The sequence below is a fragment of the Nomascus leucogenys genome, chromosome 13 (assembly GCF_006542625.1).
Source record: "Nomascus leucogenys isolate Asia chromosome 13, Asia_NLE_v1, whole genome shotgun sequence".
Classification (NCBI taxonomy): domain Eukaryota; kingdom Metazoa; phylum Chordata; class Mammalia; order Primates; family Hylobatidae; genus Nomascus; species Nomascus leucogenys.
In genome coordinates, this window is record NC_044393.1 from 18680015 (window position 1) to 18693988 (window position 13974).

General features: G+C 47.9%; 1 protein-coding gene across 1 annotated transcript; it reads right to left on the reverse strand.

Moving 5' to 3' along the window:
- Nucleotides 1-2885: 2885 nt before the first annotated feature.
- SYS1 (SYS1 golgi trafficking protein) lies at nt 2886-8669 on the reverse strand. Its single transcript, XM_030825415.1, has 4 exons — nt 8413-8669; nt 8035-8199; nt 6363-6430; nt 2886-5173 (listed from the first exon to the last, which is right to left on the reverse strand). Exons 2-4 carry the CDS (start codon nt 8194-8196, stop codon nt 4933-4935), a joined length of 471 nt encoding a protein of 156 aa, XP_030681275.1. The 5' UTR covers nt 8197-8199; nt 8413-8669; the 3' UTR covers nt 2886-4932.
- Nucleotides 8670-13974: the final 5305 nt, after the last annotated feature.

Below are 13974 nucleotides of genomic sequence, written 5' to 3' on the forward strand. Positions count from 1 at the left end.
TAAAGCTCCTCCTCTGGGCCCAGTAACACCAATTTGGGGAGGAAGCCACCCTAGAAATGGCTGCTTAACAGTTAACTGGGAAAAAATTGAAGTGTTTGAGTCTGATTTTATATTGAGTGACTTTTTAGAAGTCACATGACCTCTCTGAACCTATTTCATGTTTATAAAATAGTGATACTAATGTCTGTTTCAGGGGGTTTTAAGCAAATCAAGCTTGATGTAGGAGAAGCCAGTTTGTGGGGCATTGAACAAATGTTTGGCCTTTTCCCACGCCACGCCAGGGCCATCATAATAAAGCCCTGTGGCCAGTCAGTCCCGGCTCCATTTCTCACTTATCAGCAGCTACCTAACTACTCACCTTTATGGAACTAGCTGGTTGTTAACAAGCCAAATGTATGTTTACGTTCACAACCTTTTGCAAATACGGCATCTAGATCCCTAAGACTGTCTGTCTCACAATTGTCTGGATCACACATAAACATAACTGGAACTGAAAAGTGGATGAGGCAGACAGGCCTAGCTTCTTACCAACTTTGTAATGTGGAAAAAGTTGTTTACTCCCAATCCTCTGTTTCTTTGTCTGCAAAATGGGGGAAATAGCGGTGCTTACCTTATTGGACTGAGTAAGAATACACATAAATCACTTTGCAGTACATGCCAGATAGGAGCTCAATACTTGGTAGTGGTACCTAGAGGACTGGCAAGCCTATCCCCCAACATCTGAAAACACAGGCTCAGAAGAAAAATGTCTCCTGTTCTGTAAAATGGATAGGGGGGTGGTAGCCTAATAATTGTCTAGAATTATGGATCACTTCCTATGTGCCAGGGGCTGGGCTAGGTGCTTTACACGTGACATCTTATTGCATCTTCACAATAAAACCCGGGAGGGAACACTTTTTCCATTTTAAAGAATTAAGTGTTGACCTACCAGAAAACAAAACAAAACAAAACAAAACCCAGGGAAATAAGTACCATTATTACCCTCACTTTACATATGAGGAAATCTAGGTAAGGGAGATAACATAGCTTACCCAAGATCTCACAGCTAGTAATGGGACTCCAGGACTTTGCACTCCACTGCAGCTCTCTAAAGCCTTCCAGAATTGGACTCCTATGACTGTGACTTGCCCAGGTAGTGGCAGGACAGGGATTAAAACCCTCAGCTCCCTCTACTCCCTCCTGCCTCAATGCTATTTCTACCACCCTTTATTACTTTACAACAGAAAACCTTAAGACAGTGGTTTTTAATCTCTCCACAGAGGAGTTCTCTTGTACCTTGATTCCATGCCTACTCCTCCTGCCCTAGGTCCCCAGGGCCCTGCTTCTGCGACTCCGTGGTCCCTGGGCTGCCGGTACAAGGAGGTGTTCCACACCTGTGCACTGACTGCCTTCTGGGGCTGGCAGAAGGAAGCTGCTCTGACCTGGGAGTCGCTGAGGAAGGAGTCCAAGGGGATTCCTGTCCAGGGGAGCCTGTTTGAGCTGTGTACCCTCCAGGATGTTGGGAGTCCTGGAGCTTCCCATTGTACCCCCCTGATGTCTGCTGGCTGCCATCCTGGCTCTCATTTGGCACTGATGTGGACAGGGCTGCCTAGAGTGAGGGGTTGGAAGTACCCTCTGAGCCAGACATCCCTTTTTCCTTTCCTGTCCTCCTTTAAGGGTTATAAACTATTCTGAGCATCAGCTATGTAGGAGTCTCCACTTTTCTCTCTGAATGGCCCGAGTTCAGGTGGTGGGTGGGAAAAAGGGAGGTCAACTTCAGACACCTGGAGAGTTAAGGGATATGCCAACTCAGTAGTGGGCTAGTACTCTCTTCTCTAGGTACCTTCCTTTATCCTTTGGAAATAGATTTCCCATATTCCTAAGATCATCTGAAAATCTCTGGCCCACGCTGGGCACAGTAGCTCATGCCTGTAATCCCAGCACTTTGGGAGGCTGAGGCGGGTGGATCACTTGAGAGGCCAAGAGTTCGAGACCAGCCTGGCCAACATGATGAAACCCCATCTCTATGAAAAATACAAAAAATTAGCCAAGCATGACGGTGCAACCTGTAATTCCAGCTACTTGGGAGGCTGAAGTACAAGAATTACTTGAACCCAGGAAGCAGAGGTTGCAGTGAGCTGAGATTGAGCCATTGCACTCCAGCCTGGGTAATGAAGTTGGAGTGAAACTCTGTCTCAAAAAAAAAGGCCAGCTGGGCTTGGTGGCTCACACCTGTAAAATCCCAGCACTTTGGGAGGCCGAAGCAGGTGGATCTCTTGAGTCCAGGGGTTCAAGACCAGCCTGGGCAAAGTGGCAAAGCCCTGTCTCTAAAAAAATAAAAATAAAAATACAAAAATTAGCTGGGTGTGGTGGCATGTGCCTATAGTCCCAGCTACTTGGGGGGTTAGGGCAGGAGGATCATTGAGCCTGGGAGGTTGAGGCTACAATGAGCCAAGATCACACCAGTGCACGGTAGCCTGGGTGACAGTGAGACCTTGCCTCAAAAAAAAAAAAAGAAGGAAATCTCTGGCTATATTTAATGTACTGCGTATCAGCTTTTCTTAGAAAGCTAGTAATGTTTATAAGGTACTATTCATCGTTGGTATTTAAAAAAATATGACAGGATAAGAAGATATGATTATAAAGTGATAGACTATTTAACCAGACTGTTTAACCAGTCAGAACTTATACATCCCTAACCACTGACCTCTTCAAAATGAGCTTATTAAAATCACTATTAGAGGCCAAATCCTGGCTCTGCCAGCTCCTAAAAAGTCACCTTGGGTAAGTTCTTTACAGCTCCCTCATCTGTAAGATACAGATGACATTACTTCTTACTTCAGAGGGTTCTTGTAAAGATTTTGAAAAGAGACATAAAGCACTCAGCCCACACTGCTGGACACCTCTTAAGCACACAATAGATGTTATTTATTATTAAAATGACAAACATGTCACTGCCATTGTCCTGCCCTCTCTGGAACTCAACTCTAAAAACTGCTTTTATTGTTATTTTAGAAATAATAAAAATCCCATTAAGGTCACATATTTTTGATCCCCAACTATCACGCAGCTCAGTCTCCACATCACTGAAAAAAAGTTTGGATCACGTGACTTTTGGCCATTTCTAAAAATCAAATTAACACTCAGGGGACAGAGATTTGTCTTCACAGAAGATATGCAGAAAAATAGGCACAAGACCTTGAAGTGAATCCCAAAGAGGTGCTCCAACCACAGATGGAGTAACCACCACCACAGCTGGTCAAGGGTGACAGCAGCCACATGATGGGTGTTCTTTCAAAGTTAGTCACATGCCTGTAGAGTTTGTGTTGTCTAGAGGGAAACTGATTAACCCAAGGAAGGTCATCCCAGCTGGTCTTACCTCCTAGACCCTGCAGCCAGGTACTGTGCCCCATTAACAAACTGCTTCCTTCCAACTTGGCCAAGGTACCATGAGTTACAGAGGTGCCTCACCCTAGAACCTTCCCAGTGTCTTCCCAGGCATTTACTCCTAAACCTTCATCCTGTCAGCATCAATCCCCTACTCTGTAGGGCTGAGAGCCAGGAGGTCAGATGGGCTTCTCAGGGAGATAGCAAAACTCATTTGTGTTACCGTAACACTGACAGCTGAAAACTGACAGCTGTCTTGGGAAAGCTCTGAAGAAACCAAAGAGGAACAGTGAAGGTTTCAACGCGGAAGTGGGTCTAGACTGTGTGGCGCTCCATTGAACATGTTCAGAAATCACTAGCAAGTAGGAACGGAAACCCCAAAATTATGTGGTTCACCTGAGGCATAGCAGGGGACGTTGCAAGTGAAGGAGATAGGATGTAAGAGTTCCCTGCACTAAGTATTTTAACCAAATGGAGGAATGACTCTGGGGTCCAGGAAAGGGAGAAGGTGGCCTAATAATTCTTTAAAGTTCCCTTGCCCGGCTGCGCTGATCTTTCTCAATCTCAACCGTGGCATTACAAAGTAAGTACAGGCAGAACGATGGAAAATACTGTATTTGTATACACAGGAAAGACAGCTGCAAACCCCTCACAGAGGAAACTCCACCCCAAAGAAAAATCTTTGCAGCAAATTCCTATCTCCCTCAGCACTATCAGCACAGCCCAGGCCAGAAGGTTGGGCTTCTTGTCTCTGGGAACCCATCATACCCTTCCCGCCAAAGAATTCTAAATAAGGCAGGAAAAAGAACGAGTCCAGTGGGAGCTGGGTGCCTGGTCATTCCTAGAAGACAGACAGTGTCTTTATGATGGTTAGACTTTGAGCAACGCTGGGATTCTTCTCTGGGTCCTATGGCCTGCTATGTTGAGAGCTGGCAGCAGGATGGGGACCTGGTAGAAGGAACTGGAAGAAAGTCATAGGTTCTTGGGTGCACACGAATGTGCGTATAACAGGGCATAGGTTGTGCATTTTCCTTGTGCTTGATGCCTCCATCTGCCATCCTCTCCCTGACAGCGGCCTAATACTTCACACCTACATTTCTTTCTGTGGCTCTGGATCCGGAAACCGAGCGTTTCTCCAACAGAACTGCTGTGATTCGGCAACACTGCAAAGGTAACAGCTGTCCCAGGGAGGTAAGACAGATGACCAAAGAAGTGGTTTGCTCCAATCAGATATCCTTGATTTTTTTTCTCTCTTAAAACAACAGGCTGGTGACAAGTATTGTGGCTCAAGAGTGGCATGGTTCCAATTCTGTTATTACCCTCAAAGAGGTCCCCTTCCTGACCTCTCAGATACCAAGGCTTCAGCAGACAGAGGCCATTCTTGCAGCTGTCATGCTGACTGCTACCTGCCTTCTTTGACAGGCCCTCACTATCTCTCCCACACCAACAGAGACTTCACATTTCCAGGGTTCCTCTCAGATATGGCCTGGACCTCATCTGGAGGGTCTGAGCAGCCCAAGGTGTTAAGGGGCCCAAGTGTCAGCAGGATGTCCAAAGGGCCTGATTCTAGACATTGGATTTAGGGGCTGAGTTGAGGGGTATCTCCTTGAGCTCCGTCCGCATGCACAGGTACTCCCCGATGACAGCCATGAGTGCAATGCACACGGCTTGGACCAGCCACCAGGTCAGCGCCGAGGGGAAACGGGAGCTGTAGAACCAGCAGCCCAGGAGGTGAAAGAAATGGACAGTGACAGTGAAATCCAGACACTGCTTTCCTCGCCGGATGAAGTACAGCAAGCCCAGGGCACTGTGGGGAGAGGACAGCAGTGAGTTGTCACTGGGTTGTCCTGGTCTCAGGTTATTCGGGAGGGTAGAGACAATTAGGATGGCAGCATAGTGGTCAGAAGTGACGAGATAAGTGTGAAGCAAGGGTTACGATATTGACGCCTAGAAGAACCTGGCGGGTAATGTCAAGAGTGAAGCTGACTGAGTATGAGCTTGATCATCGATGGCAATTGTCACTAGAGGATCCTAGGAATTGGTGGGGATCGTGACACCCTGAAGCATACACGTTCTAGCTAAAGTGGGGGCAGTAGCTACTTGCATCTAGGTAAATCTTATCATGCTAGAAGGTTGGCCTGGAATCAATCAGTCCTTCCATTATTCAAGAGAAGCCAGAAATCTGGATTTTTATATAAAATAGCCTGATTTTCAACTAAGAGAAAAAAATGTTTTAAACACCATGTGTGGGCTGACATCTATGTAAGCCAAATAGAACTTATCTGAAAGACAAATTTAGGTCAAAGTCAGCCCACCAGTTTTCAACCTCCGGTGTAAGGACAAGAATAATAATAACATGCAAGGCATTGTTCTAAGTCCTTTTTGTGAATTAACCTATTTAATCCTTACAACTATGAGGTAGGTAATATTACTAGCCCCATTTTACTGATGAGGCAACTGTGGTAGATTAACTTGTCCAAAGTCACTAGACTAGTGGTAAAGCTGAGGTTCAATGCCAAATGAGTCTGCCTCCAGAGCCTGAGACCTTGATCACTATGCTAAACTGCCTCTTAAGAGACAGGCAATGATTACGTGTGACCTTAGACATCACTGAGTCCAACCCCTCATGGACAAAAGCGGAGCCTGAGGCCCATGGCAAGTAACTTGGCCAATGGCACACAAACCAAGAACAGAACCCAGTGCTCCTGCCTCTCGGTCGAATCCTTTCCTCAGCTCACTCCACATCAGGGAAGTTATCTGAGATGGAAATTGTCTTGCAGGCAGCACAAACATAGTGACATAAGAGCTTTCCAGGTAAGTCAAAATAGCAATGGAAGGAGGCCCATTATACAGCCGGTCCCAGAACTGGCCTCTGTCACCCACTTTACTTCACCACTCCCCAGAAACAAGTGCCAGTCTGTCTCATGTTCAAACTTAGGAAGTTAGTCCCAGCACTAAGAGCCCAAAAGCTGGATAGCAAAACTGGTGATACTCACCAGGTGAGGGCGTTGAGGATGAAGGACATCATGGAGAGCCGGCCTGGAGGGGTGGAAAAGCCCAGGATCTGAGGGGGAATCACAAATGGAAATATGCTGGAGAAGTGACTTGGCAGAGCCCAGGATCTCAGCAAGCCTCCTAAGGAACAAGCATTCTTCCCAGAGCACAGAAGATAATACCTCCCTTCATCTGTATGGCAGCCTATTTCCAATAGGTGCTTTCATAGACATCCATTATGGGATTTCATTTGTTTCTCACAGCAGGCGGAAAGGGATTATTTTCATTTTACAAAGGAAGACGTAAAAGCTCAGACAAGTTAAGTTGCCCAAAGTAATAAACACCAAGAGTTAAGTCTAGAACAGCGTTCAGCTGACTATGGCTCCATAGGCCAGGCATCTGCTCCTGTACATAAAGTTTTATTGAAACACAGCCACACCTATTCACTTACGTATTTGTCTATAACAGCTTCTGTGCTACAATGGCAGAGCTGAGTAATTGTGACCTAAAATCCTTACTACTTCACCCTTAAAAGATAGGTTTGCTGATCCCTAGTCTAGAACTCAGGTTGTGTGCATCATATGGCTCTTCAACAAAGCCCGGCATTCCCACAGCTCTTCCCAGGAGGATAGAGCCTCCTACGAGACTGCAACTAGGCAAACGGTGGGTGTGCAACCTCCACTATCCAACACAATCCTATCAAATGCCAAACATCCGCACCACACTTTCAGCTGACAAAGAAAGGTCTTTGACATACATAATCTCATATTATCCCTAAAAAACCTCACAAAGCCATTCTTCTTCTGATTCTTATCACTTTTTGGATAATAACTTGCCCAAGGGCTACACAGAGAACAAGCAGCAGGAGCAAGGACTCCATCCCAGGTCTCCTGGCTTTAAGAACTGTGCTCATCACCACACACCACAGCTGCCTCTTAGATGTAACAACTTATAGGCCTCCTTTACACTTTACAAAGTACCTTCTTATTCCTAAACCCCTCTGGGCCTTGTAACATTTTGTTGAGGGCGACATGGTAGGAGTATCCTGCCCACTTTTCAGAAAAGGCTCGGAAAGGGGAAGTAACTTGCCCAAGGTCTCACAGCTAGTATTATATGTTTAGGCCTAGACTGAACCCTTGCTTTTCTGAATCCAAAGCACATGCTCTTTATATTGCAGTCCACGACCTCTCTGCAACTAGTCTCATGGTTTTGAAGACAGGAAAACAAGTTCACAGAGGTGACATTTGCCCCAGGTCACACAGCTAGTAAGTGGATCTTAAATGGAGGCCTGTCTGACCCCGAAGTCCAGGCAGTTTCCACTGTACCCGCATGAATGCTCTTTTATCTACCCCTCTCTCCGGTGTGGCACCTGAGAACCTAGCTCAGAGAAGTTAAGTCACTTTCCCAGAGTATCAGAAAGGCAATGTATCAGAGTTGCCTGGAACACAGACGTGTTTATTGTATTAACATCCAGGCCCTTTTCTTTGTACTAATCAGCCTCTGCTGTCATTCCATTTTATGGATGAGGCAGCTGAGGCTCAGAAAGGTGAAATCCCTTTCCCAGGGCTAAAAAGCAAGAAGGTGACCCAGCCAGGTCTACAGCACAGTAATGCTGGACCACAAAGCCTACTCGGGGAGGCCAAGACTCCACCCGCGCCAGTCCGGGGACCCTACCTCGGCGTCGAACATCTGGTCCAGCGAGGGGCTGCTTCGCACTAGCCCGTCCACCAGCGCCAGCCACAGGCCCAGCGAGCCGTAATACACGGTCTGCATGAGGACGATCTGCGACAGGATCAGCAGCGGGTCCCACACGTAGCTGCGGAACTGACCCGCCATGCCCTGCAGGGACACGAGCCGGGCCTCAGCCAGCGGCCCGTCGCCATGGCAACGCCGCCCCGCCCGGGAGGAGGGACTGGAACCCAGGGGTGAGCCCATTCCAAGAGTTAGGGGGAAGGCGGGGCGGACAGACCCATTCTCAGAGTGAGGGGATATCCAGCCCATTCCGCCTGCGCGGTCCCCGCCCGTACACGAGCTCCCCTGGGGTCTACTCACCAGTGACAGACTCGACGATCGAAGTGTCTGAGCGTGGCCCGGCCTCACCGGCGGGCTCCCAAAACAGCGCAGACAGACAGGACCATGGAGGAGAGGCGCTGCCGGCCTAGAGAGGCAAAGCTCCAGCGACCACAGCGGCAGGAGCGGCTGCGTAGGAAAGAAACGTTTCCGGGGAAAGCAGCGGAGGGGCGGGGCTGAGGTTGCGCAGGCGTAGTGGGTGCAACCTTTGCCTGAACCGCCTGAACGAGGTGCAAACAGCCGGATAGCGAACTGAGCACATGCGCAGAAGGAAGAGTGAAGGCAAACGGAAGTGAGGAACGAAGGCCGCAGAGCTTGCGCGCCCTCTAGAGGGGAATTTTTTTTTTTTTTTTAAAGGAAGGCGGCTAGGGGAGAGGGAAGTGGGGTGGCTTAGGACGCGGTAATGATGTTTGGGAATTCATGAGGTGATAAACTGTGTCGCTATTTTCAGCCTAAATTCTCAGTGCTTTCTCCTAGTTAGAGTCTGATAACTTGAAGTGGACCTGCAAGCTCCTCCACGTAGGAGTTTGCCACTGTTCCCGCTGTACAGATAGTTAAGCTAAGGGCCAGAGAAGGAAAGCAACATACTGTTTCAACGACACAGTTAGTAGCAAAGTAAGGATTAAAATTCAAGTCTTGGTCGGGCGCGGTGGCTCACGCCTGTAATCCCAGCACTTTGGGAGGCTGAGGTGGGCGGATTACCTGAGGTCGCTAGTTCGAGACCAGCCTGACCAACATGGAGAAACCTCCATCTCTGCTAAAAACACAAAATTAGCCGGGCGTGGTGGCGCACGCCTGTAGTCCTAGCTACTCGGGAGGCTGAGGCAGGAGAATTGCTTGAACCCGGGAGGCAGAGGTTGCGGTGAGCCGAGATCATGCCATTGCACTCCAGCCTGGGCAACAAGAGCGAAACTCCGTCTCTAAATAAATAAATAAATAAATAAAATTCAAGTGTTTCCTCAACACTACAACATTGATTTCGCACCTACTGGGTGGCAGGAAGGCTAGCACGTGTACATATAAGACAGTCCCTGCCCTGAGACACAGTTGAACTATATTAGAAGGCAGAGTAGTGGGTGTTTTAAAATGTGGGTGTCCAGTGGAAAAAAGCACAGGTTCTGAAGTCGCACCTAGGAGTAAATCCTGACCCTCTCTGCTGCCATGACTGTTTTATCTATCTTCCAGATCCGAATAGTGGGCAGTCAGTAAATATTTGCTGAATGAGTTAAGAACAGAGACAGCAACAGCAAATCGATAACTCACTTATTCCTACTCCAGCAGACGAAAACCCATCAACTTCATTGATCCTAGGTTCCCCCTCTCTGGAGTGGAAAGACAGGAAGTAACTGGTTCCAGGAAAAGAATTTGGGTTTTAGGGCCAGCTGTGCCACCCAGTGTGACCAGCAAGCCACTTCCTTCTTTAAACCTCAGCTTCCCTGTTTATGAAATGAGGAGTTGGACATGATTAACGTTTTCCATCATTAAATCTACCTTCCAGTAATTATTTTCTCATTAAAAAAAAAAAAAAAACTTAGGCTGGGCGCGGTGGCTCATGCCTGTAATCCCAGCACTTTGGGAGGCTGAGGCGGGCAGATCACAAGGTCAGGAGTTTGAGACCATCCTGGCTAACACGGTGAAACCCCATCTCTATTAAAAATACAGAAAATTAGCCGGGCATGGTGGCGGGCGCCTGTAGTCCCAGCTACTCGGGAGGCTGAGGCAGGAGAACGGCGTGAACCTGGGAGGCGAAGCTTGCAGTGAGCCGAGATCGCGCCACTGCACTCCAGCCTAGGCAACAGAGCGAGACTCCGTCTCAAAAGAAAAAAAAGAAGGCTTATCAAAGAGCCATGTAACTGCCAATCAGAATTTCTGAACAGCTTGTGATAGCCATGTTATCACCTTGAGCTGATACAATTCCAGACAAAAGTAAAGAAACTTGAGACTTTATTGAGAGTGTGCGATTGTCCTTATCATTTGGAAATACCCTGAACAGTTCACTTGGACTCCAGTTTGGGAGTTATTAAGGCCCAAAGATTGCTTAGGTGCTTTCCAGCTCAACCATTCTTTTAGGCACCTCAATTCAGTTCAACAAATATGTATTCAAATTCCTCTAGTTCACTGATTACGCACGTGATCTAGTGTTTCTGAGAAAACATCTGTTTCTTAAGTGCCTACATGATCTTGTTTAATCCTCACAATCTGAAAATATAGCTATTGTCCCCTTTTTATAGGGGAGGAAACTAGGCTGCGGGGGAGGTGGTGTGACTCTCTAGGTCAGACAACTCACAGGGAGCAGAGCTGAGATTCAAATTCAGGACAACTGACTCCAAACATCAAGATGCCTTTTAGTTTAGATTTGTTTTGGTTTAGTTTGGTTCTTTGAAACAGGGTCTCAATCAGTCACTCATGCTGGTGTGCAGTGGTGCAATCACGGCTCACTGTACCCTCAAACTCCCAGGCCCAAGCCTCGGCTTCCCGAATAGCTGAGACCACAGGCATGTGCCGCCACACCTGGCTTTTTTTGAAACGGAGTCTTGCTCTGTCGCTCAGGCTGGGGTGCAGTGGCATGATCTTGGCTCACTGCAACCTCCGCCTCCTGGGTTCAAGCAATTCTCCTGTCTCAGCCTCCTGAGTAGCTGGGATTACAGGTGTGTGCCACCATGCCCAGCTAATTTTTGTATTTTTAGTAGATACGGGATTTCACCATGTTGGCCAGGCTGGTCTGGACTCCTGACCTCAAGTGATCTGCCCGCCTCAGCCTCCCAAAGTGCTGGGATTATAGGCATGAGTCACCACACCTGGCCCACACTTGGCTTTTTTGACTTTTCATTTAATTTTTTTTTTTTTTGTAGAGACAGGGTATCCCTATGTTGTCCAGGCTGGTCCTGAACCCTGGGCTCAAGCAATCCTCCCACCTTGGCCTCCCAAAGTGTTAGGATTACAGGCATAAGCCGCTGTGTCCAGCCAAGATGCCATTTTAGAATAAAAGAACAGGACAGAAGGGAGCAAGGGAGGGAGGGAGAGGGAAATGAAGGAAGGGAGATAGTAAAATAGTCAGGTGGTGCAGTAGCAGGAAGTGGAAAAGGGGCAGTGAATCTCTCTGCTCAGTTAGCCCTGGGGTGAGGGATTAGGGAGAAATGGGAGGAAAGGCTTAGGAAAAGGGCTGCAGAGGTTGACAATACCCAGGGCAGCTGTCTTCCTTGCAGGTGCTGGAATGCGTGGCTCTTCCTGGACTCTGCCCCCTTCACGTCACAGCTGGGCCCACTGCACCCCATCTCCTCCCAATAGGGAAGGCCCTCCCTACCCATTCTGCTGAACTAGAAAACACAGGTAGCTTTCGACATTAGGGCTGGCTGGAATGTCTGATGTCATCCCTAGAGTCCGGAGCTCACCTCTGGGAAAACCCCACTGGGCGTACAAGCTAACCTCCTCCCCTTTCCTTTTCCCTTTGGGAGTTCAGTTATTGGATTCCCGCCTTGCCAAGCTTCGGAAATGCACACCATCCTCTGTCTTAATTTGGATCCAAGAAGGAAACCAAGAGCTGGGGAAAATCATGGCAACCCCCCTTGTTTAGCTTCATTGGCCCATTTTCAAATTTGACCACAAGCAGTCTGCTTCAGACCACACAGTCTGAACTAGAGCCCCACTGGCTTGCTATGTGACCTTGGGTGAGTCCGCTGGTGGGTCCTAGTATCCCAAACTATCAAATGAAAGAGGGACATTGGACTCCGACTTGCAGATGCTGTCGTGGCCCTGTGCCATCTGAATCACCTGAGGAACATACTGGATATTCAAATTTGCAGTCCTTGTTTGTAAACCTAAGTCCAAGTCTCCCAAAGCAGAGTGTGGAGATCTGTGTATTTAAAGAGCTCCCCAAGTGATTCAGAGGTGCACCCACATTTGATAACTACAGCACAAGATGATCTGTAGTTGACCCTAAACCGGCTCCGTCATCCAACAGAAAACTGCTCTGTGACCTTGGCAAGTCACATTCCCGCTTCAGGGTTTTTTTCCATCTGTAATATGAGGGGGTTGGATTTGAATAGCTAGCTGGTCTCCAAGGGTTCTTCCTACACTGCCAAGTCTGTGGTTCCAAACTTATGAATGAAATGTTAAACTTTAGTTCAGAGGCAGAGTGACGAACAGCCACAAGCTGGGACAAACTGTCCTCTGGGTGGAGGGGAGGGGAGTGCCTCTGGTCACTTGGTCTCTTTCATCACTCTCACACTGGGGCCCCACTGCATGCATGTAAGGACAATCGCTAAGGTCACCTTCTGGATCCACCCCCATAAATCCCTTGGGAAATGTTCTCCCATAGGCCTATAGGCTTGAGAGCCCTGCTTAGATTCGAATCTTGGCTCTCTGGCTGTCTTGCTGTCCTGCTGGGTGACCTTGGGAAAGTTACTTCATGTCTCTGAGTCTCAGTTGGTTTCCTCTTCTATAAAGTGGAGTTCAGAATAGTACCCATGTTACAGGCTGTCCTGAGGGTCAAATGTGTGCTTAGTTCCACCACCTGATATGCAGTGGGCACTATGTTAACATCAGCAATGTTAATATGATTGTTATTTCTTCCTTTGGAATGTGGGAACGGAAATGCCTGATCTCAGATTTATGGCAAGGATCTAACAATGTATCAGACAAAACAAGCCTGGTGGCTGGCCCATAGTAGGAGCACATTAAATGTGATACCTTCTCTTCCTCCTCTCACCCCTACTCTCGTGTTCTCTAGATCCCTCCCTCTCTCCCTTCCTCCCCCGCTAGGCTGCCCTACTGCCCTGCTCACATGTTTCCTTTCGGGGAATATCTGATGAAGACACTTCAGTAGAAACACGTGTCTCAGGGACAGGTTATGTAACTCTGCTCACAGTTTTTTGGAAACCCCACGTGGGAGGCTTGGAGTTGGCTGCCTGTCCTCTGCATCGGTGACCATCCTGGGCTCTGGCCAGTGAGTTCCTCTCTTAGAAGAGAAACTGGAGAGAGAGCTCATTAGCTGCCTGTTTTCTCCTCCAGACTGAAAACCCCTTTGTTACCCAGGTTGCTTTAAGTGCTGTTTGTGTCTGTGTTTGGGGAGGAACATTTGCTGAGCATCTACTGTATGACAGGCACATATATAATTTAATCCTTATTTAATTTCTAAAACAAGCTTGTGAGTTGAGAACTATTAATAGCCCCACTGAACACATGCAGATCCTGAGGCTCAGAGAAGGGACATTTACCCAAAGCCATGCTGCCAGTGAGTGGTAGAGCTGAACTCCAACCCAGGCCAGTTTGACTCCACACACTTCCTTCGCAGTGTGTAACAAAAAGTGCACTGAAGGCCAGGCGAGGTGGTTCATGCCTGTAATTCCAACACTTTGGGAAGCTAAGATGGGTGGATTCACCTGCAATCAGGAGTTTGCGGCCAGCCTGGCCAACATGGAGAAACACTGTCTGTACTAAAAATACAAAAATTAGCCAGGAGTGGTGGTACATGCCTGTAATCCCTGCTACTTGGGAGGGTGAGGCAGGAGAATTGCTTGAACCTGCGAGGCAGAGGTTGCAGTG

Excerpts from the sequence above, each read along its gene's own strand:
- SYS1 (XM_030825415.1), bottom strand. The coding sequence starts at position 8,196 with ATGGCGGGTCAGTTCCGCAGCTACGTGTGGGACCCGCTGCTGATCCTG. Across the intron at positions 6,431-8,034 it reads ACCAGATGTTCGACGCCGAG|ATCCTGGGCTTTTCCACCCC; the intron begins GTAGGGTCCCCG and ends ATTCCCCCTCAG. Across the intron at positions 5,174-6,362 it reads ATCCTCAACGCCCTCACCTG|TGCCCTGGGCTTGCTGTACT; the intron begins GTGAGTATCACC and ends CTCTCCCCACAG.